The 15,046-nt window shown below is 66.0% G+C and overlaps 1 protein-coding gene across 6 annotated transcripts in view; it reads left to right on the forward strand.

The window, feature by feature from the left end:
* The window catches only part of IKZF1 (IKAROS family zinc finger 1), an 80,906-nt gene that overhangs the window by 50,426 nt on the left and 15,434 nt on the right, over positions 1-15,046 (forward strand). For 4 of the 6 annotated variants that reach the window (XM_045827959.1, XM_045827960.1, XM_045827957.1 and 1 more), the window contains exons 4-6: positions 5,638-5,898; positions 10,739-10,906; positions 14,836-14,961. In XM_045827959.1, coding sequence (XP_045683915.1) covers positions 5,638-5,898; positions 10,739-10,906; positions 14,836-14,961 — 555 coding nt within the window. The remainder of the gene's footprint in view (positions 1-5,637; positions 5,899-10,738; positions 10,907-14,835; positions 14,962-15,046) is intronic. The other 2 variants (XM_045827962.1, XM_045827961.1) reach the window with 1 other exon arrangement.

Consider the following 15,046-nt stretch of genomic DNA (forward strand, 5'->3'; position numbering starts at 1 on the left):
CTCCTCTCGGTCGGAGGGCTGCACAGGGGCGTCGAGCAACAGGGCTTGCTGGTTGTGAAGTCCACACTCCACGCCACCCAGCGCGCTCTCTCTCTCTCTCTCTCTCTCTCTCTCTCTCTCTCTCTCTGCTTCTCTGTTGCAGTTTCCTACGGGGCTGACGGCTTTAGGGACTTTCATGCCATAACTCCCAGTGCTTTCTCTCGTAAGTACACGCCTCGCTTCCGGAGAGCGGGAATGTGGGTGTCCCTTGCATGCTCCGTGTGTCCTCTGTGTGGCATCATCCTGCACGTTCCCCGCCGCCCTCCCGCATGCTGGACAAAACCAGGGGCGTCCGTGCCGGCCCCTCTGACCACTAACTGCCCCCCCCAGCCGGGGCATCGCTCACACCACAAAGTGCCCCCGTGCCCTCTCTGCTGCCCGGGACGCGTGAGGGGGCACCCCTCGGTGGTGGCGGCAGCAGCGGAGCAGCAGCGAGAGCAGAAGTCACAGGCGGACGGAGGCAGTCGCTGCTGCCCTCGTGCCACCGCGAGGTTTTGTTAGGAGCCTGTGGTTTCCTCCTTTTTATCGAGAAGACGGCGAAACGGCCAGACTCGCCGTCACCATGAAACGGCCCGGCGTGTTCTCCCGCCCCGCCGGGCGGCGGGAGAGAGCCACTGTTCGTTTAGGAGCCGAGAGAAGGCCCGGGGACCCGCGGGCTGAGCGGCGGGCGCTCCGTGCTGGGAACCCGGAGGCAGAGGCTCGTTCCGTCGTTCTTCCTCAGGCGTGGGCAGCCGGCAGACGGTGCGCGGCTCTGAGCCACACCCTTGAAGGTGTACTTTAAGGCAGGGGAGGGTGCTGTTTTGACGACGCGCAGACGGCGAGAGACTCAGAGTGATGCGAGTCGGTTGCCCCCTGAGGACTTAGGTCTTCAGAGCCCGCGCCAGTCAGACCCCCGGGTGTGCAACACCGGGAACCAGGGCGTGCCTGTTAACGCCCCAGCGAGTATAACAAAGGCTTCTCGGATACAGAAGCTGCCGGGCACAGGCTCCGACGCTCCGACGCCCCGGCCGGCCGCAGCGCCCCGGTGCCCGCGGGCTTTGTCTGCGTCAGCCCCGGGGAGGCCCCCTGCTCACAGCCTCTGTGGGCTCCTCCCCGGCGGGAAAGGTCCCCGGAGAGACCCTGCCCCTGCTCCTGCCCAGCTTCCTTCGGTCCAACCTCTGAACGCTAGCTTGCTCCTCACGCCCGTGGGGCAGGCGTGTAAGTGTCGGTGTGTGCGCACGTGTGTGTGCGCTCACGCACACCGTGAAGCGCTAGGGCCCTAGGGCGCAGGACTGGTGGGGCCTCGGAGATAGACGGGCCGTCCCACCGCGGGCACGTCCGGAGTCAGGGCCCTTCGGGGTCAGGCAGTCCCGCCTCGGACGCGGGTGCGGGGAGGCTCCTGCGCGCGGAGGCTCGGGCGGGGGGCGGTGCCGGTGCACGTGCCGGCGCGTGGGAAGTGCCCGCCCCGAAACAGAGCCAGGGACACTGGTGCTTCTGGGAGGCAGGTGCTGCGTGTGTCCCCGCACAGGTGTCCGTGCTCTCCCTCTCCCTCCCCTCCCCCGTGGACCCAGACTGTGAAGGTCACAGGGCACAGAGGCTGTTGACTGGGGCGGCTCCCCCCCCCACCCCCCCCAAACAGCAACCAAACTGTTCTGGGCCAACATCGCCACCTAGTGGCCGGGGTGGAGAATCGCCCTCACCACCTCTTTCTCTTCCGCATTAAACACACGACCTGTTTGTCCCTGGGTCCCCTCCTCTGTCCCAGGGCGGGCCCCTAGTTCCCTGGGGACGCGTAAACCTGCTTGTGACGTGTTCCCTTCTCATACACTTCCTCTTTCCTCTCTCCCTTCATCCCATCTAAAGGCCTAGAATTAAAATACTCCTCATCTCTCATCTTGACAAGAAAAAGGGGGAAAAAATTACATTCAAAACGGTGTTGGTTCTCATACCTGGTTTTACTGGCCTTCAAAGCGTTTAAAGAATGTGACAAACCCCTCTCAGAGGCAGCGTGAAAACACCTGCGTCTCTCCTCACCCCGAATCGTCGCATAATGACCCTCCTTCCAGACCAACCATAAACATTTTCATTCCATTTGACTTTAACGGCCTGGTCGCGGCGGTTACAGGACTATTTCTGTCTCCCGGGTTCTCATTTAACATAGTGGGCATTTCAAGCTCCCGTGGCCCAAACTCCCATTACGGGGACGATTCCGGAATAGTGTCTCGATAGAAAATTGTGGCCTGAACGCCGGCTGTTCGCCCGGCCATCGAATATAAAGACACATGCCCCCGGAGAGGGGCACAAAGAGGCAGCGTGACCCATTTCTGGGGGCGGGGGGGGCACTGCCTGGAGATTCTTGGGGCCGTTTGGGACAGTGCACAGCGCCGGGCAGCAGACCGGTCTGGCCTCGGCCCCGCCGACCCCCAGGCCCCGGGATTCTCCAGACCTGTGAGTGACAGTGGCTTCTGTCCCAGCTGAAGTCCCCCTCCCACTACTCAGGGGCCCGGGGCCGCTCTTAGCACTGCAGTGCGGCTAACAACATAGACAGAGTAACAGAAAGCCTTCAGCTTTTCCTAAACTCAAACAGCCCCCAGGAGGCAGAGCAGGTGTTGGCTCAGGGTTGAAGACACCCCCCCTCTCTCGAGGGAGGCCAGGCGGGCCGCTCGGTGATGGAATGGGGCCCCAGGCGGGGCCAGGCGGGGCCGGGTCGGGGTGAGGGCGGAACAGGTCCCGGCTGGTGCTCCGTGCTGTCAGCCCAACGCGGCGCCTCACGGAGGCCGCCAGGTGTCCGCCAGGTGGGGAGTGGGGTTCCAGACGCCCATGAAGTGTGGTCCCTGGTTCCTGCCGCCTGCAAACATGACGAGCGCGCGGCCCATGCTCCCCTCCCAGCTGGGCGGGAGGCCGTTTCCACGGCGGCCCCGTCCTCTGGCAGCCGGTGCCAGTCCACACGGGTCCACACAGGTCCACACAAGAGGAGACCTTCCCCATTTCAGGGAGCATTTGCCTGCCCTTGAATGGGACACCCTCGGCCGACGGTGCGGCCACTTTGCTGTCACCGACGCCCCTGGTCTCGGCAGCCAGCCCCTCCGTCTCTGGGTCCCCACAGCCCTTTTCTGGTGTAAAAAGGCCTGGAATTGGTCCCCAGGGCGAGAGCAGCTGGTGGCTCTCACACGCTCAGACTCCGGCTGCGAAATGCATGTGGGGTTTGCCCTCTGCCCCGTCCAGGTCCCTCATCCGTGGCTCCTGGTCTTCGCCATGGAGATCAGGGTTCGCCTGCATTTTCCCAGGGACCTAGAGCTCAGGACGGGGTCCTGAACTCTGTTCCTCGGGCTGTGCCTCCTCGGGCTCAGGGCAGACCCCGCTGACACCGTGCCTGGCGGTCCCCGATGCTCCCGGGGTGGCTGGCCCCCATGCCTGCAAACCTGCTGCTGACCCCAGGGGCTCCGGGTCAGCTCTCAGACCCCTGCCCCACGGCGTGGTCGTGAGACAGTCCCTCCTTCCTGAGCCTCTGGCCTCCCGGCTGGGGGCCTCCTGTGGTCGGAAGGTGACATGCAGGCTGGCCTTCCTCCACGCTGTCCTTGTCCCCACCCTGACACAGTGCCGCCTGCTCCTCTGCAGCCTCCCTCTGGGAACGCACGCCTCTGGCGTCAGAAACCCAAGCGTCACCCTCTGCTCTGCTAGCCTCACGCTGTCACCGACAGCACAGCCCCGGGCACACCTCGGGGTCACAGACACACCTGTCGTTCTTGAGGGCCCAGAGCAAGTGGGCGCTATGAGCCCTCTGCTGACAGGTGCCTTTGGGGAACAAGAGTCGGCACTTTCCGCGGGGGGGGGGGGGCCTCTAAAAGCACGAAACAGGGCCGGGTGGACACGGGAGGGGTGCCCCGCAGCTGTCTGTCCGGGGGCCTCCGCTGCCTCCCCCTTAGGGCCCTGGGCTCCCCGCTCACACTGCAGCCGGGGCGTCAGCTCCGCCTTGGGGGACAGGCCGCACCCGCGGCTCACTTGCTGCCCTGTGCTCTGACCTCCGTTCGCAGACCCCAAGGGGACGACGGGACGCGGCTCCAGGTCCAGGGGCTCACAGGTCTCTGAGCTGTGAGGTCACACTCCCGGGGCGGACGCTGGCGGGCAGGGAGGCCCCGGGGAAAGGTGCATGGCACGCGCCAGGGGGCAGGGACCCCGGGGAGCGCCCGTGCCCCTGGCACACGGCCTCCCTGCCCGCCCCGTCTCCTGCCTCGCTGAGCTGCTGGCAGCCGCATGAGGTCGGCAGGAGCCGGGGACGCAGGGTCCTTCGGGCTCTGGGGTCTGGAACCCCGATCCAGGGCGTCGCCTGCCTGGAGAGACGCCTGTGGGATGCTGGGTCTCATGGGGAGAGCAGCCCCTCCCTCCGGGGCCTCAAAGTCCATTTGCTGTGGCCCAGGTCCCTGCTAATTCGTTCCCTTCGCTCATTTGTCTGTGAGCCTCCTCTCCAGAGGGCTGCTGGGAAAGCTGGGTGGGACCGCACCGTTAACTGAGTTGATTCAGACAGCGGGTGAGCACGCACCGGAGTCCCCTGGGGCGGGGGGAGAGCTCGGGACAGTGTGGGACACGGAGCCCCCCCCCCAGAGACGCTGGCTCAGGGCATCTGGGGTGGGGGGCGCAGACCTCGCTGTTCTTGCTGGTTCTCAGGTGAGGTGGGTGCGGCCGGGCCAGGGATCGGGACCCGGGGACCCACCGACTGAGAACGCCCGTCGGGGTCCGGGGCCACGTCCACACCGTGGTTCGCCGGCCGGCTCTGACTCAGGTGTAGGGACCGAGGCAGGGGACGGTTTCCATGGTAACGCATCTCAGAAGGGCGCAAACAAAACCCCTCTTGTTTCCTTTGCCGGGAAACATCCGTGAATGACGTGCACCTTGACCCTGAACGTGACGCAAGGGGAAGGCGAGTGTGGGGCGGACGGTGGTTACTGTGTTTGTCAGCACCAGCCCGTGGCCCCTGCGCGCACAGCTTTGCCATGAGAAACTAGTCTCCGTCTCCCAAGTTCACAGCCACTGCCACGGGCCCCTGGAGCAAAGCGGAGCTCATGGCTGTGGGCCAGCACCCAGCTCTCGTGTCCCCCGTGAAATGAAATGAAAGGGGCTGGAGCCACCGTGCATGGAAGAAACAAGCAAAGTCTTCCTCCGGGGACCTGTGCTCAGGAGTCTACCTACACCCCATTTGCTGGGCTTGGTTCCCACGTTTGTCACTCTGTGACCCACGGAAGGGACAGAAGTTTCTCACACTCGATGGCCACTCGCAGGGGACCCTGCCAGACAAGGTCGCAGCCCGGGAGGAGCTGACGGGGCGGTCCATCCTGGTGCGAGGGGCTCACCTGGTGGGGGGAGGGGTGCAGGCTCCACCTCCGGTGACTGCCGGGCGCCCAAGGCTGTCCCCGCAGAGCCGGGGACCCGAGCGTGCTCAGAGCGAGGGCCCCAGTCCACAGGGGACGCCCGGGAGCCTGCCGCTGGGACCTGCGGAGGGGCAGGCGGGCCGGCGTCCCCGCGGAGAAGCTCTGCGGAGAAGCCCGGGCTGCCGCGGGCCGTGTGCTGCTGTGCCCTGTCCCCTGCGATGACACTGAGTGGCCGCTGTGTTGTGTCTTTCAGCCAGTAATGTTAAAGTAGAGACTCAGAGTGACGAAGAGAATGGGCGTGCCTGTGAGGTGGATGGGGACGCGTGTGCCCAGGACTTGCGCGTGCTCGGTGCGGCGGGCGAGGACGTGGCTGGCTCCCACAGTGGCCCCGGCGGCAGAGCCGTGCCAGGAGCAGGAGGCATCCGCCTGCCTAACGGCAAACTGAAGTGTGATGTCTGTGGGATCGTGTGCATCGGCCCCAATGTGCTCATGGTCCACAAGAGGAGCCACACGGGTAAGGCCTGGCGCGGGGCAGGCGGGCGCGGCGCGCGGGCGCGGCGAGCGGACGTCCCGGGGGCGCGACGCACGGGTGGGCGGAGCCACGGGGCTTGCGGGGGCATACGGGGCGTGCAGGGCATGCACCCCCCTCCTGGGGCTTCCAACGGGACTGGTTCGACCCTGGACATTGGAGCAACAAGCAGAACGCTGAACAGCCTCGGATGCGAGTGCTGGGGAGGGGGTGGCGGGGGTCGCTCTCTCTGAGCCCGGGGGGCGGCAGCAGGCATGGTCAGGGTGCATGGGGCACACGGCTCAAACCCAAACGAAAACGTGAACACAACAAAATGCACGCCCCGCGCTGTCCACTGAGAAACCTGGAGTCCGTGAGCCCGCGTCCCATTCGGACGAGAGGGGCTGGGCCCGCGGAAACGCCAGCGAGTGGTGCAACTCCCGCAGAAGGCGTCTTCCAGAAAGAGTCCCGGCCAGATCTCGGCCCCGTGGGCGAGACCGGAGTCACGAGTCTGTGAGTCCAAAGTCGGTGAAGACTCTCACGCCCGAACCCCCGTCCGTCGGGGGCAGTGGAAGGATGAGAGAGTGCAGTGCCCCCGCGTCCGAAACCTGAGGGGCGAGGAGAGTCCCGTGTCCGATGGCTGCGCCCACACTCACGTGGGGGCGGGGGCGGGAAAGGCCCCATCCTGCCCCCTCCGTGTGCCCAGCAGGAGGTCCGGGGTCGACCAGGAACATATTTTCCACCAGAACTGCCTGGTCACCTCTCACAGCCCTGGGGGGTCCTCAGAAAACCGTGTTAATGCGGTGCGTTTATGTACAACTGGGCACATACCCCTCCCTGCTCTGAATGCAGCAGAAACACAATTCCCCTGTCGTAGAGGTGAGCGAGACAGTGCGTTCCCCCACCGCAGCGGCCCCTGGCCATCGGGACATAGCACGCAGAAGCCCCGAGTCCCTGTGGCCTGGGAGGGGCATCCGTGGTCATCCTGATGCCAGCCTCGGCCAGCGCCATCCGTGGGAGGAGGGGCAGTCATGCAGGTGGACACCACACCGTGGAGACGCAGCGGACCCCCGCGGGATCCCGGGGGGGAGGGAGCCTCGGGCGAGTCCAGCAGGTCCAGGGGCACCGGGAACGCAGCCAGAGTTCGGGGGGAGTCGCAGGGCGGCGGAGCCGGGGGTGTCGGGTAGACCAGATAGCTCTGGTGTTGCCACGTTTCTGCTGGAATCGGGGCCGTTCCTGGCAGGAGGACTCCCATTCGTCGTCCCTCTGGGGAAAGACGGAAAGTGCGTTTTCTTCCAGCAAGCATTCCTTTTCTGTGAAAACTTGTTTTCTGAAACGGAGCAAACTGCTTTTCCGGATGCGCCACTTACTCCTGAAAGTATTCCGCCCCCACCCAGCAGCCAGTGAGACGCCCAAGGGCCGGGAGAGGGGCAAAGCCGGGCCAAGGCGGGTCTGGGCCGGCCAGAGAGGCGCTCGGCAGGCCCCGCGGCGGTGGCCGGCCCCTGCGCTCCTGGGGAGCCGCAGCCGGCCCAGCTGAATCGCCCTCCTGAGTGCGCAGTCCCCCCATACACGTCTGACCGACGAGTCGAACCCTGGCGCACTGGGTCGCCACACCGCAAGGGCGCCTGCCCCGGTGGCAGGACGATTGTAAGGGAGAAGCTGCCGGGGCGGACACGCTGAGCGCACGGCCGCTCCCGCCCACCTGTTCCCGCAGGCAGCCGCCCACACTCCCGCCCTCTGTTGGCAGAACCAGAAACCCCGGGAGTGGGCGCTACCGGCCAGCAGTGTGAGCGAGCGTTCCTGCCTGGCCCTCTCGGTGGTGGTGGTTGTTGTTGTTGTTGTTGCTTTGAAAAAAGGCTGAAACAGGGAACTTGCAGCTGTGCCCAGAAGGCGCTGCCCCTTGCGTGATGGACAGAGAGGGCCCCAGGCGGCTGTGGGGTGGGTCGCCCGGGCAAAGTCAGCCTGACCATGTAGATGTGCTGGGCAGTGTCCACGTTCCTGGGCCCTGAGTGGAGTGTCCGTGTTCCTGGGCCCTGAGTAGAATGTGCTGGAAAAGGCATCGCCGGTCCTGCCCCGAATCCTGCAGGTGTAAACCTTGCTAGAGCAGCGCTGCTCCCCCTTAAAGACCGTGGGAGACCCACAGGGGTCCCGTGAAGAGGCGGCGTCTGGCTCGCCCCGGAGAGCGAGCGCCTGGGTGCTGGGCCGGGAGCCTGGGCGTCGGCAGGCGGCAGCGGAGGACCGGACAGCAGACGTGACCTTTCGGGGGCCCTTCCTCTGGGAGCCTAGGAACCACCAAAGTCACTCCCGTCCCCTGAGGAGTGAGGACCTGGCCCCGCCCCCGATGAGCGAGTCAGGTGCCCGGGATCGCCTTCCCGAGTGACTGTCACGCCCGCAGGCCAGCCCCCCTGCCGGGGACGCCACCCCGGTGTGGAGCTCGGGGGCCCCGTCGAAGGGCGTGTCGACACCTGAACATCACTGCCCTCGTGTGCGGCCCAGCCTCCCCGTTTTCACACCCACGGGAGAGGAGTGGCTCCTCCCACCATGTGGGGTGTGCCCGGAGGGCGGGGTGCCCGGGAGAGACCGACGCAGGGCCGCCCCCTCCCGGCGGTGTGCAGCGTGGCTGGTGTAAACCATGGGCTCTGAACACTAAAGACCCCAAAAGCACCTCAATCATGGCAACTGCGCCCCCCCGCGCCCCACCCTGCTCCCACCTGCGCCGCTGACCCCTGGGGAGGGACGGGACGTGAGTCCTGCTCCCCGGGCCGTCCCTTCGGGGGGCGCTCTGCCCAGGCCCGCGCCTCACCCAGGCCGCCAGGCAGGGAGACTCCCAGGAGAGCTGCGGGCGGGAGGGCGGCCCCGGCACAGCGGGGTTCCTGGAACCAGTGACTCAAACTGGGAGCCCAATTTCACTCTTGAAGAAACGGCTGCCTTTCCTCCTCCCTTTCCTGTCCTGTTCTGGGGAAGAGGGGTGGGGGGGTGGGGGGAGCACAGCGCCCGAGGCCTGGCCTTGCTGTCCCCGCGAGGCCCTGGCTCACCCACAGAGTCCCCCTGCAGCCCCCAGCAGCCCCCGCACCTCGTCCGTGGGGAGGGCTCTAGCTTTGGGTCGTGCACACACACGCACACACACACACACTCGTGGCAGACAGGCCCCGCATCCTCACCACAGCATCGCGTGGCAGGAGGCCCCCAGCTGGCGGTCCCTCCAGGACCCCAGCCTGGGTGTCCCAGTGTGCAGGGGGCCCTCTCCCCTCCTTAGCACATGACGCAGGCCTTCCCACACGCGCGTGTGGGCAGGGCCCGGGGGTGCTTCTGGTGGGAGGTGAGGCGGTCCCCGGGTTGGGCACCCCCCGGGGCTGCCTGGCCAGCAGCAGGACTCGGGGGAGAGGAGGGGAGGCTCCAGTCAGACGACCACCGGCTCCCGCCGGTGGACGCACACCCTTCCTCGGCCTGGCCGCGTCCACGCCGGGTGGACGCCTGGGCGGGCAGCCAGGGCGGCCCGGTTAGTGCCGGGCCCCTCTGATGATGGGTCTGCGTCTGAGCGCCGTGGTCGGTCGCTCCGGGGTCCAGAGCGGCGCCTCTCCCTTGCCCGCCCCCCAGCAGCAGAGGGGACAAGGACGCCGCCGCGCAGGTGCAGGTTTGAGGGGCCCAGAGGGGCTGCCACGGAGTCACCCCTGACAGTGGCACCTCGTTTGCCAGCGTCGCGCCGCGTGAATCCCTGGGGGGCTTGGGAAATGTGCGTTTTCCCGTGCTCCGGTTTCCCGAGGGAAAACGTGCTCCTGGGAGCACGCGCTCTTACGGCATCTCAGCAGCCGTGGCCGCGGTCCCGCAGAGCAGTTCTGCAGAACGACACGGCGTGTGTTCGTGAGAGGGCCGTCACAGCTCCTCACACGTGACAAATGCCTCAGTCCTGAAAGTGAGCGGCGCACATTGTGGCCGCGGACCCGGGCCCCCAGCCGCGGGGCTGCCCCTGAGCATCTCACACCCGTGGCCCGCGTGGCCCTCGGACGAGAGGGTCGCCGCCCACCCGCCCCCACCCCCCCCGCGGCACCACCTGGGAGAGGACTCCTAGGGACAGCCCGATCGCACCCTAGACGCCCTGCAGGGAAACTGTCTCCTGTCTCCCGGGCACAGGCTCCTGGGGCCCCAGGGTGTGTGAGGGGGGCAGGGCCGAGACGGGGGGCTCTCGGGATGCTGTGGAGTTCCCTCCGGCTTCCTCACTCCTCGTCCCGCTGGCCTCTCTCCGTCTCTCTCTCCCTCCAGATCTGCCTGTGTAGGGACAGACAGGTAATGGAGAAGAAATTGAAAAGGAAATACAGGGAGATGTAAATGAAAAGAAGTTATTATAACTGTTATAATGAACTGCCTTTCATTTAAATATAAGAATGTAACGCTGAAATGAACTTGTGATCCTGAAATGCATTTTTAATGAGTTTCCTTTTTATTTTGCTGCTTCAGTGGCATATTTTAAAGACCCTTTGAAAAAAGCCACATTAAAAAACCCCGCCAAATGCCACAACACGCAAAATTGGATATTGGTTTATTCCAAAACTGCTGATCAGGAAGAGTGGCTCTTCATCACAAAATGTTGCAGTCACTTTATTTAAATGAGTTTGAATTTGCATTGTGATGTGCCGCTCTGATTTAGGGGGAAAAATTAGATTTTCAGATCAAATTGACCCAGGCAGTGAAGCGTTAAGAAGCTGGCAGGTTGCGTCTGAAAGCCTCATGTTCGATCAAGGCTGCCGCCGGTGGGAGTCGCCGGCCCCGTGGGAAAGCACCGCGTGGCCCGCGCGCCCCCCGGGTCCCCAGCCGCCGGCCGCGCTCACGGACCCCCGTCTCCCCGCAGGAGAGCGGCCGTTCCAGTGCAGCCAGTGCGGGGCCTCCTTCACGCAGAAGGGCAACCTGCTGCGGCACATCAAGCTGCACTCGGGCGAGAAGCCCTTCAAGTGCCACCTCTGCAACTACGCCTGCCGCCGGCGCGACGCCCTCACGGGCCACCTGCGCACGCACTCCGGTAGGTCCTCGGGGCGCGGGCGGGCGCGTGGGGGCCGGTGCCCGGGGCAGCCCTGTGTCGGTGGCCTCTGGCCGCCCCTAGGACGGTGGTGGCGGTGGCGGCAGGGTCCCCGACTGGCGGGTGAGCCAGAGAGGCGGGGGTCGGGCGGGCGGGAACCTCGCACACCAAGCCCCACCGTAGCCAGAGCTTTCAGAAGAGGCCCGAGCCGCCTGGCCAGGTAAGTGGCCTGCAGAAAGGACGTCCCCGCCGCGCTTTTGCCGGGCCTGGTGCGAGCACACAGGAAGCTCCCAGATCCGCATCTTTGGGCTGCGAGTGGAGCCACACGCGTGACTGGGTTATGCAGAGGATTTCAGGAGCTGTCACTGCAGAGGTGATGAGGGCCCCTGTCCTGAGCAGGTGGACGCTGTCGCGGAGGGCATGCTGCCCCCCCCCCCACTGGGCCCCGGTACCATTCCTCCGCCCCGGAACCAGGCGCGCCTCCTCGGAAGGCCAGTTGGCAGATTCGGCTAGACGCACCCCAAATAATCCAGGCCCTCCCTCTGCCACCCCTGAGTGGGTCAGGTCGTCCGCCTCCTCGGGAGTCTTTCTTGCTCTTTTCCGTCATCCGGCGGCCCGGTGGCCTCACAGGCCAGAGCAGGGGGACTGCAGCCATGCGGGGGCCCTGGGCCGGAGGTGGCAGTCCCGGCCCCATGGAGCTGTCCGTGCAAACCAGCCCGTGTCGGGGACTCTGCCGGACCAGGGCGCTGGGACAGGAAGGGCCTTCGGACCAGCGCCCCCACCCCCGAGCAGGGACGCTGTGTGCAGGGGATATCCTGGGCTCGCGCCATGTCCTTCCCACACGCGATGAGTGTCAGGAGGGTCAGAGGCCGGAGGTCACGTGCTGTGTTCGTTTCCTGGTCACCCGAGTACGCAGCCCCTCAGGGACCTCGTCCCCCGGCAGAGGAGACGAAGGCAAAGTGGCAAAGCACCAGTGTCCCCCCCCCAGGGCTGTGACCCAGTGTCCGAGGGGCGGCGGGGGCTCCGAGAGGGGACAGGCCGCCTTGGGCGTCAGGAGAGACCCCCGCAGAGAAGAGCTCGAGTCCAGGCTGAGGGCGGGGGTCTGAGGCTGCCCTTCAGAGCTGTCCAGGCTGAGCGTGCGGTTCTGTGAGTGGCCCCAGGCAGGGGCGCTGGGCACACGGTAGCCAATGCAGCTCTGCTGTCCTCCCGCAGGAGCCAGGGCGTGGGGGTGGCTGGGGGTGGAGCCCCCGCGTCCGGCCGGGCCCTCACTGCTCTGCCCTGACCCCCTTCCCGGGGGTCCGTCCATGGAGGAGGCTCCCAAAACACTCCTCGCTGTGGGCCGTGGTGGTCGGGGTCCGGGTCTTCACACCCGAGGAAGGGGCCGTACAGAGCTGAGGAGTCCTTCCTTCCTTCCTGTGGAGCGGGCAGGTCGGGGAGGGTGACCGTGAGGCCAAGGCCACCCACCCCCCGCATGGAGGACCGGGTGCGTGCTGCAGCCCGGGGAGGCCGGTGCTGCAGGGGGCAGGGAGAATCGTGGCTCCCCCAGGGCGGCACGGCGACGACGTGACGGTGGGCATTTTTAAACGTTTCCACATGTCCATGATGAGGGGCGTGCGTGGCCCCCCGCAGAGGTGAGGGTGCGCGAGGGGCCGGACGCAGGCTTCCGGCGTGGCCATCGGCAGTCCGCGTGCGGTGCCCAGCAGGGCCTGGGGCGGAGAGACTGGGCGGACGCCACTTCTGAAGCTTCGAGGGGACGTCAGCGCCTGAGACCGTGGCAGGGCTGGCTGAACGCACAGCTGCCCGCACGGGCGGGTCCTCCACCGAGCGCCCGCCGCACCGTCCCCGGCGTCCCCGGGGCACAAGGACTCCCCCCGGAAACCTCTCCCGCGAGCCAGCCTCAGCGCTCAGCGCGAAGCCGCTCTCTCTGGTCCCCGCTGGGACGTCAGGACCGTCCACCTCCACGTGCCTGGTCCCTGCGGCCGCACGCCCGCCGGCTCCCTGCGGGACCTGGCGCCGCCCTGCTCAGACCCGGGGAAAGCTCTGTGGCGCCGGCAGCCCCTGGACGGTGCATTCCTATCAGCGGGCTCACCTCCGGGTGAGCCGGTCCTCCTGCCGGGGCAAAGCCGCCTCGGGCCCAGGGCTGCCCAGGGTTCTGACGCCCGGAGGGGCCACGGACGCAGCTCTCGGCAGAAACGACTCGGTTTTGCCAGAAGACCGCAGCACAGTGAGACGACGGCTGCGGCCTGCGTCTGCCCGCTCAGACGTGGCCACACTCCGTTCCGCTGTGACCGGGCCGCTGCCCTGGCCTCCGGAGTCACAGTGCGGAGGCTGCCCAGCCATCAGTGGTGATGTATCCGGCGCTGATACCAGGAGAGACGGGGTGTGGGGGACGCGTGGCCGGCAGAGAAGGGAACCCCCCATCTTTACTGCTCTCTCTGGGCGCAGCAAGCTGAGCCGGAGACCTCCACCCAGAAGAACGCGGGGCGACGCCCCAGGACAGGCTGTGCTGCTGCCATCCCCACAAACGCATTTCTGGGGTCCCGGAGTTAACGCCGGCCACTTGCTCAGAGACACGGACACCTAGACCCACGGCCGTGACCCAGGAAGCTGCTAAAGCCCCAGCTCGTTCAGGGAAGGACGCTGAGGGGTCACCTGCGTCCTTTTCCTTGTTACAGGCAGCGCTCCGTGCAACACGCCGTTTTAGGCCGCACCGTGTGTGTCGGCGCCATTCCCCTGCTGCTAGGGCTACGACCCCTGCTGCTAGGGCTACGACCCCTGCTGCTAGGGCTACGACCCCTGCTGCAGACAAAGGTCCTTTGATTCCTCATTACGGTAGATGTTCCGGAACTTAAACTTTGAGGGGATTGTTTTTTTCATCTTAGTCTTCTTAAATGACAGCTTCTGTCCACCTAAGGAAGAGAGCTACCCAGTGCAAGCTTTGGTCAAACCGTTTCACCCAAGATTCCTATTTAGCTGGCGTCGATGTTTATATAATAATTTCAAGGATGCAACACCCAACACCCTGAGAAGGAAGACGATTCTGGCCTTAGGACGGAAATCTGTGCTCCTTACGTGACCAGTCAAAGACGCGCACCCCCCTCGCCCCGGCAATGCTGCGCGTGGGAGTCCGGAGACTGGCCGCCCCAGGAGGCTCCTCCCTGCGCTGCGACGCCCCTGGCCGCCGTCCGGAGCTGGGCTGCTCCGCGCCGCAGCCGCCAGCCACGCCTGGCGTTCGGGTCGGAATCGAATCCGGGAAACAAAGTGACCGCTGGGCGAATGCTCCGCATGCAGCCCCAGGCGGCCGGCGGCCGCCGTGCGAGGACCGGCCACAACCGGGGTGCTGCTGGGGTCCGTACCTAGGTCCTCGGGGGGTCCCGCTGGACGGGGCCCTTCTAGGAACAGCACGCGTCTGGGAAAACAAAGGCTCCTCTCATGGACGATATTTACCTTGACGGTGTCCTGGAGGCCCAGATCACCCAGCGTGCACCCTGGGAGGGAGCTGACTTTGGTGGGGGAGGCTCTGGCCCCCGGGGAGACGGGCGCAGACAAATCTGACTGTTATCCAGCCGCCAACACACACGCCCTTCCTCCCGCCTCGGCCCGGGGGGCCTCTCGGCACGGTGGCGCCACGGAGGTGCGTGCCCTCCTGTCACGGGACACGTGTCAGCGCCTGAGGCCGGCCGGAGAGGCCCGGGGTCGGCAGAGGGGACCGACTGGGACGGAGCCTGACCCACGGCAGGTCTCGGGGCAGTTCAGGACCCCCTCGGCGTCCCCGGTGTTCCTCGGCCGTGCACGTGTCGCCCGAGCGCACGGTGCTGTGAGCTCTCCGGGGTGGAGCGTCTTCCGGCTTCTCGGGCGTGTCTGTGTTGCAACCCCCCACCCGTAAGGCCGGCGTCTAACTGGGGACTTGAACTCCATTCTGTTTTCTGCAGTTGGTAAGCCTCACAAATGTGGATATTGTGGCCGAAGCTATAAACAGCGAAGCTCTTTAGAGGAACATAAAGAGCGTTGCCACAACTACTTGCAAACCATGGGCCTCCCAGGCACGCTGTACCCAGGTAAGCGCCACGGCCGCTCTCGGGGGCCAGACCCCGCCCCGGGCTTGCCCGCCCACCCGCCCGCCCGCCTGCCGGGACCCAGCGA

This window comes from Phyllostomus hastatus, unplaced genomic scaffold, assembly GCF_019186645.2.
Source record: "Phyllostomus hastatus isolate PE091 unplaced genomic scaffold, TTU_PhHast_1.1 phas_scaffold_78, whole genome shotgun sequence".
Classification (NCBI taxonomy): domain Eukaryota; kingdom Metazoa; phylum Chordata; class Mammalia; order Chiroptera; family Phyllostomidae; genus Phyllostomus; species Phyllostomus hastatus.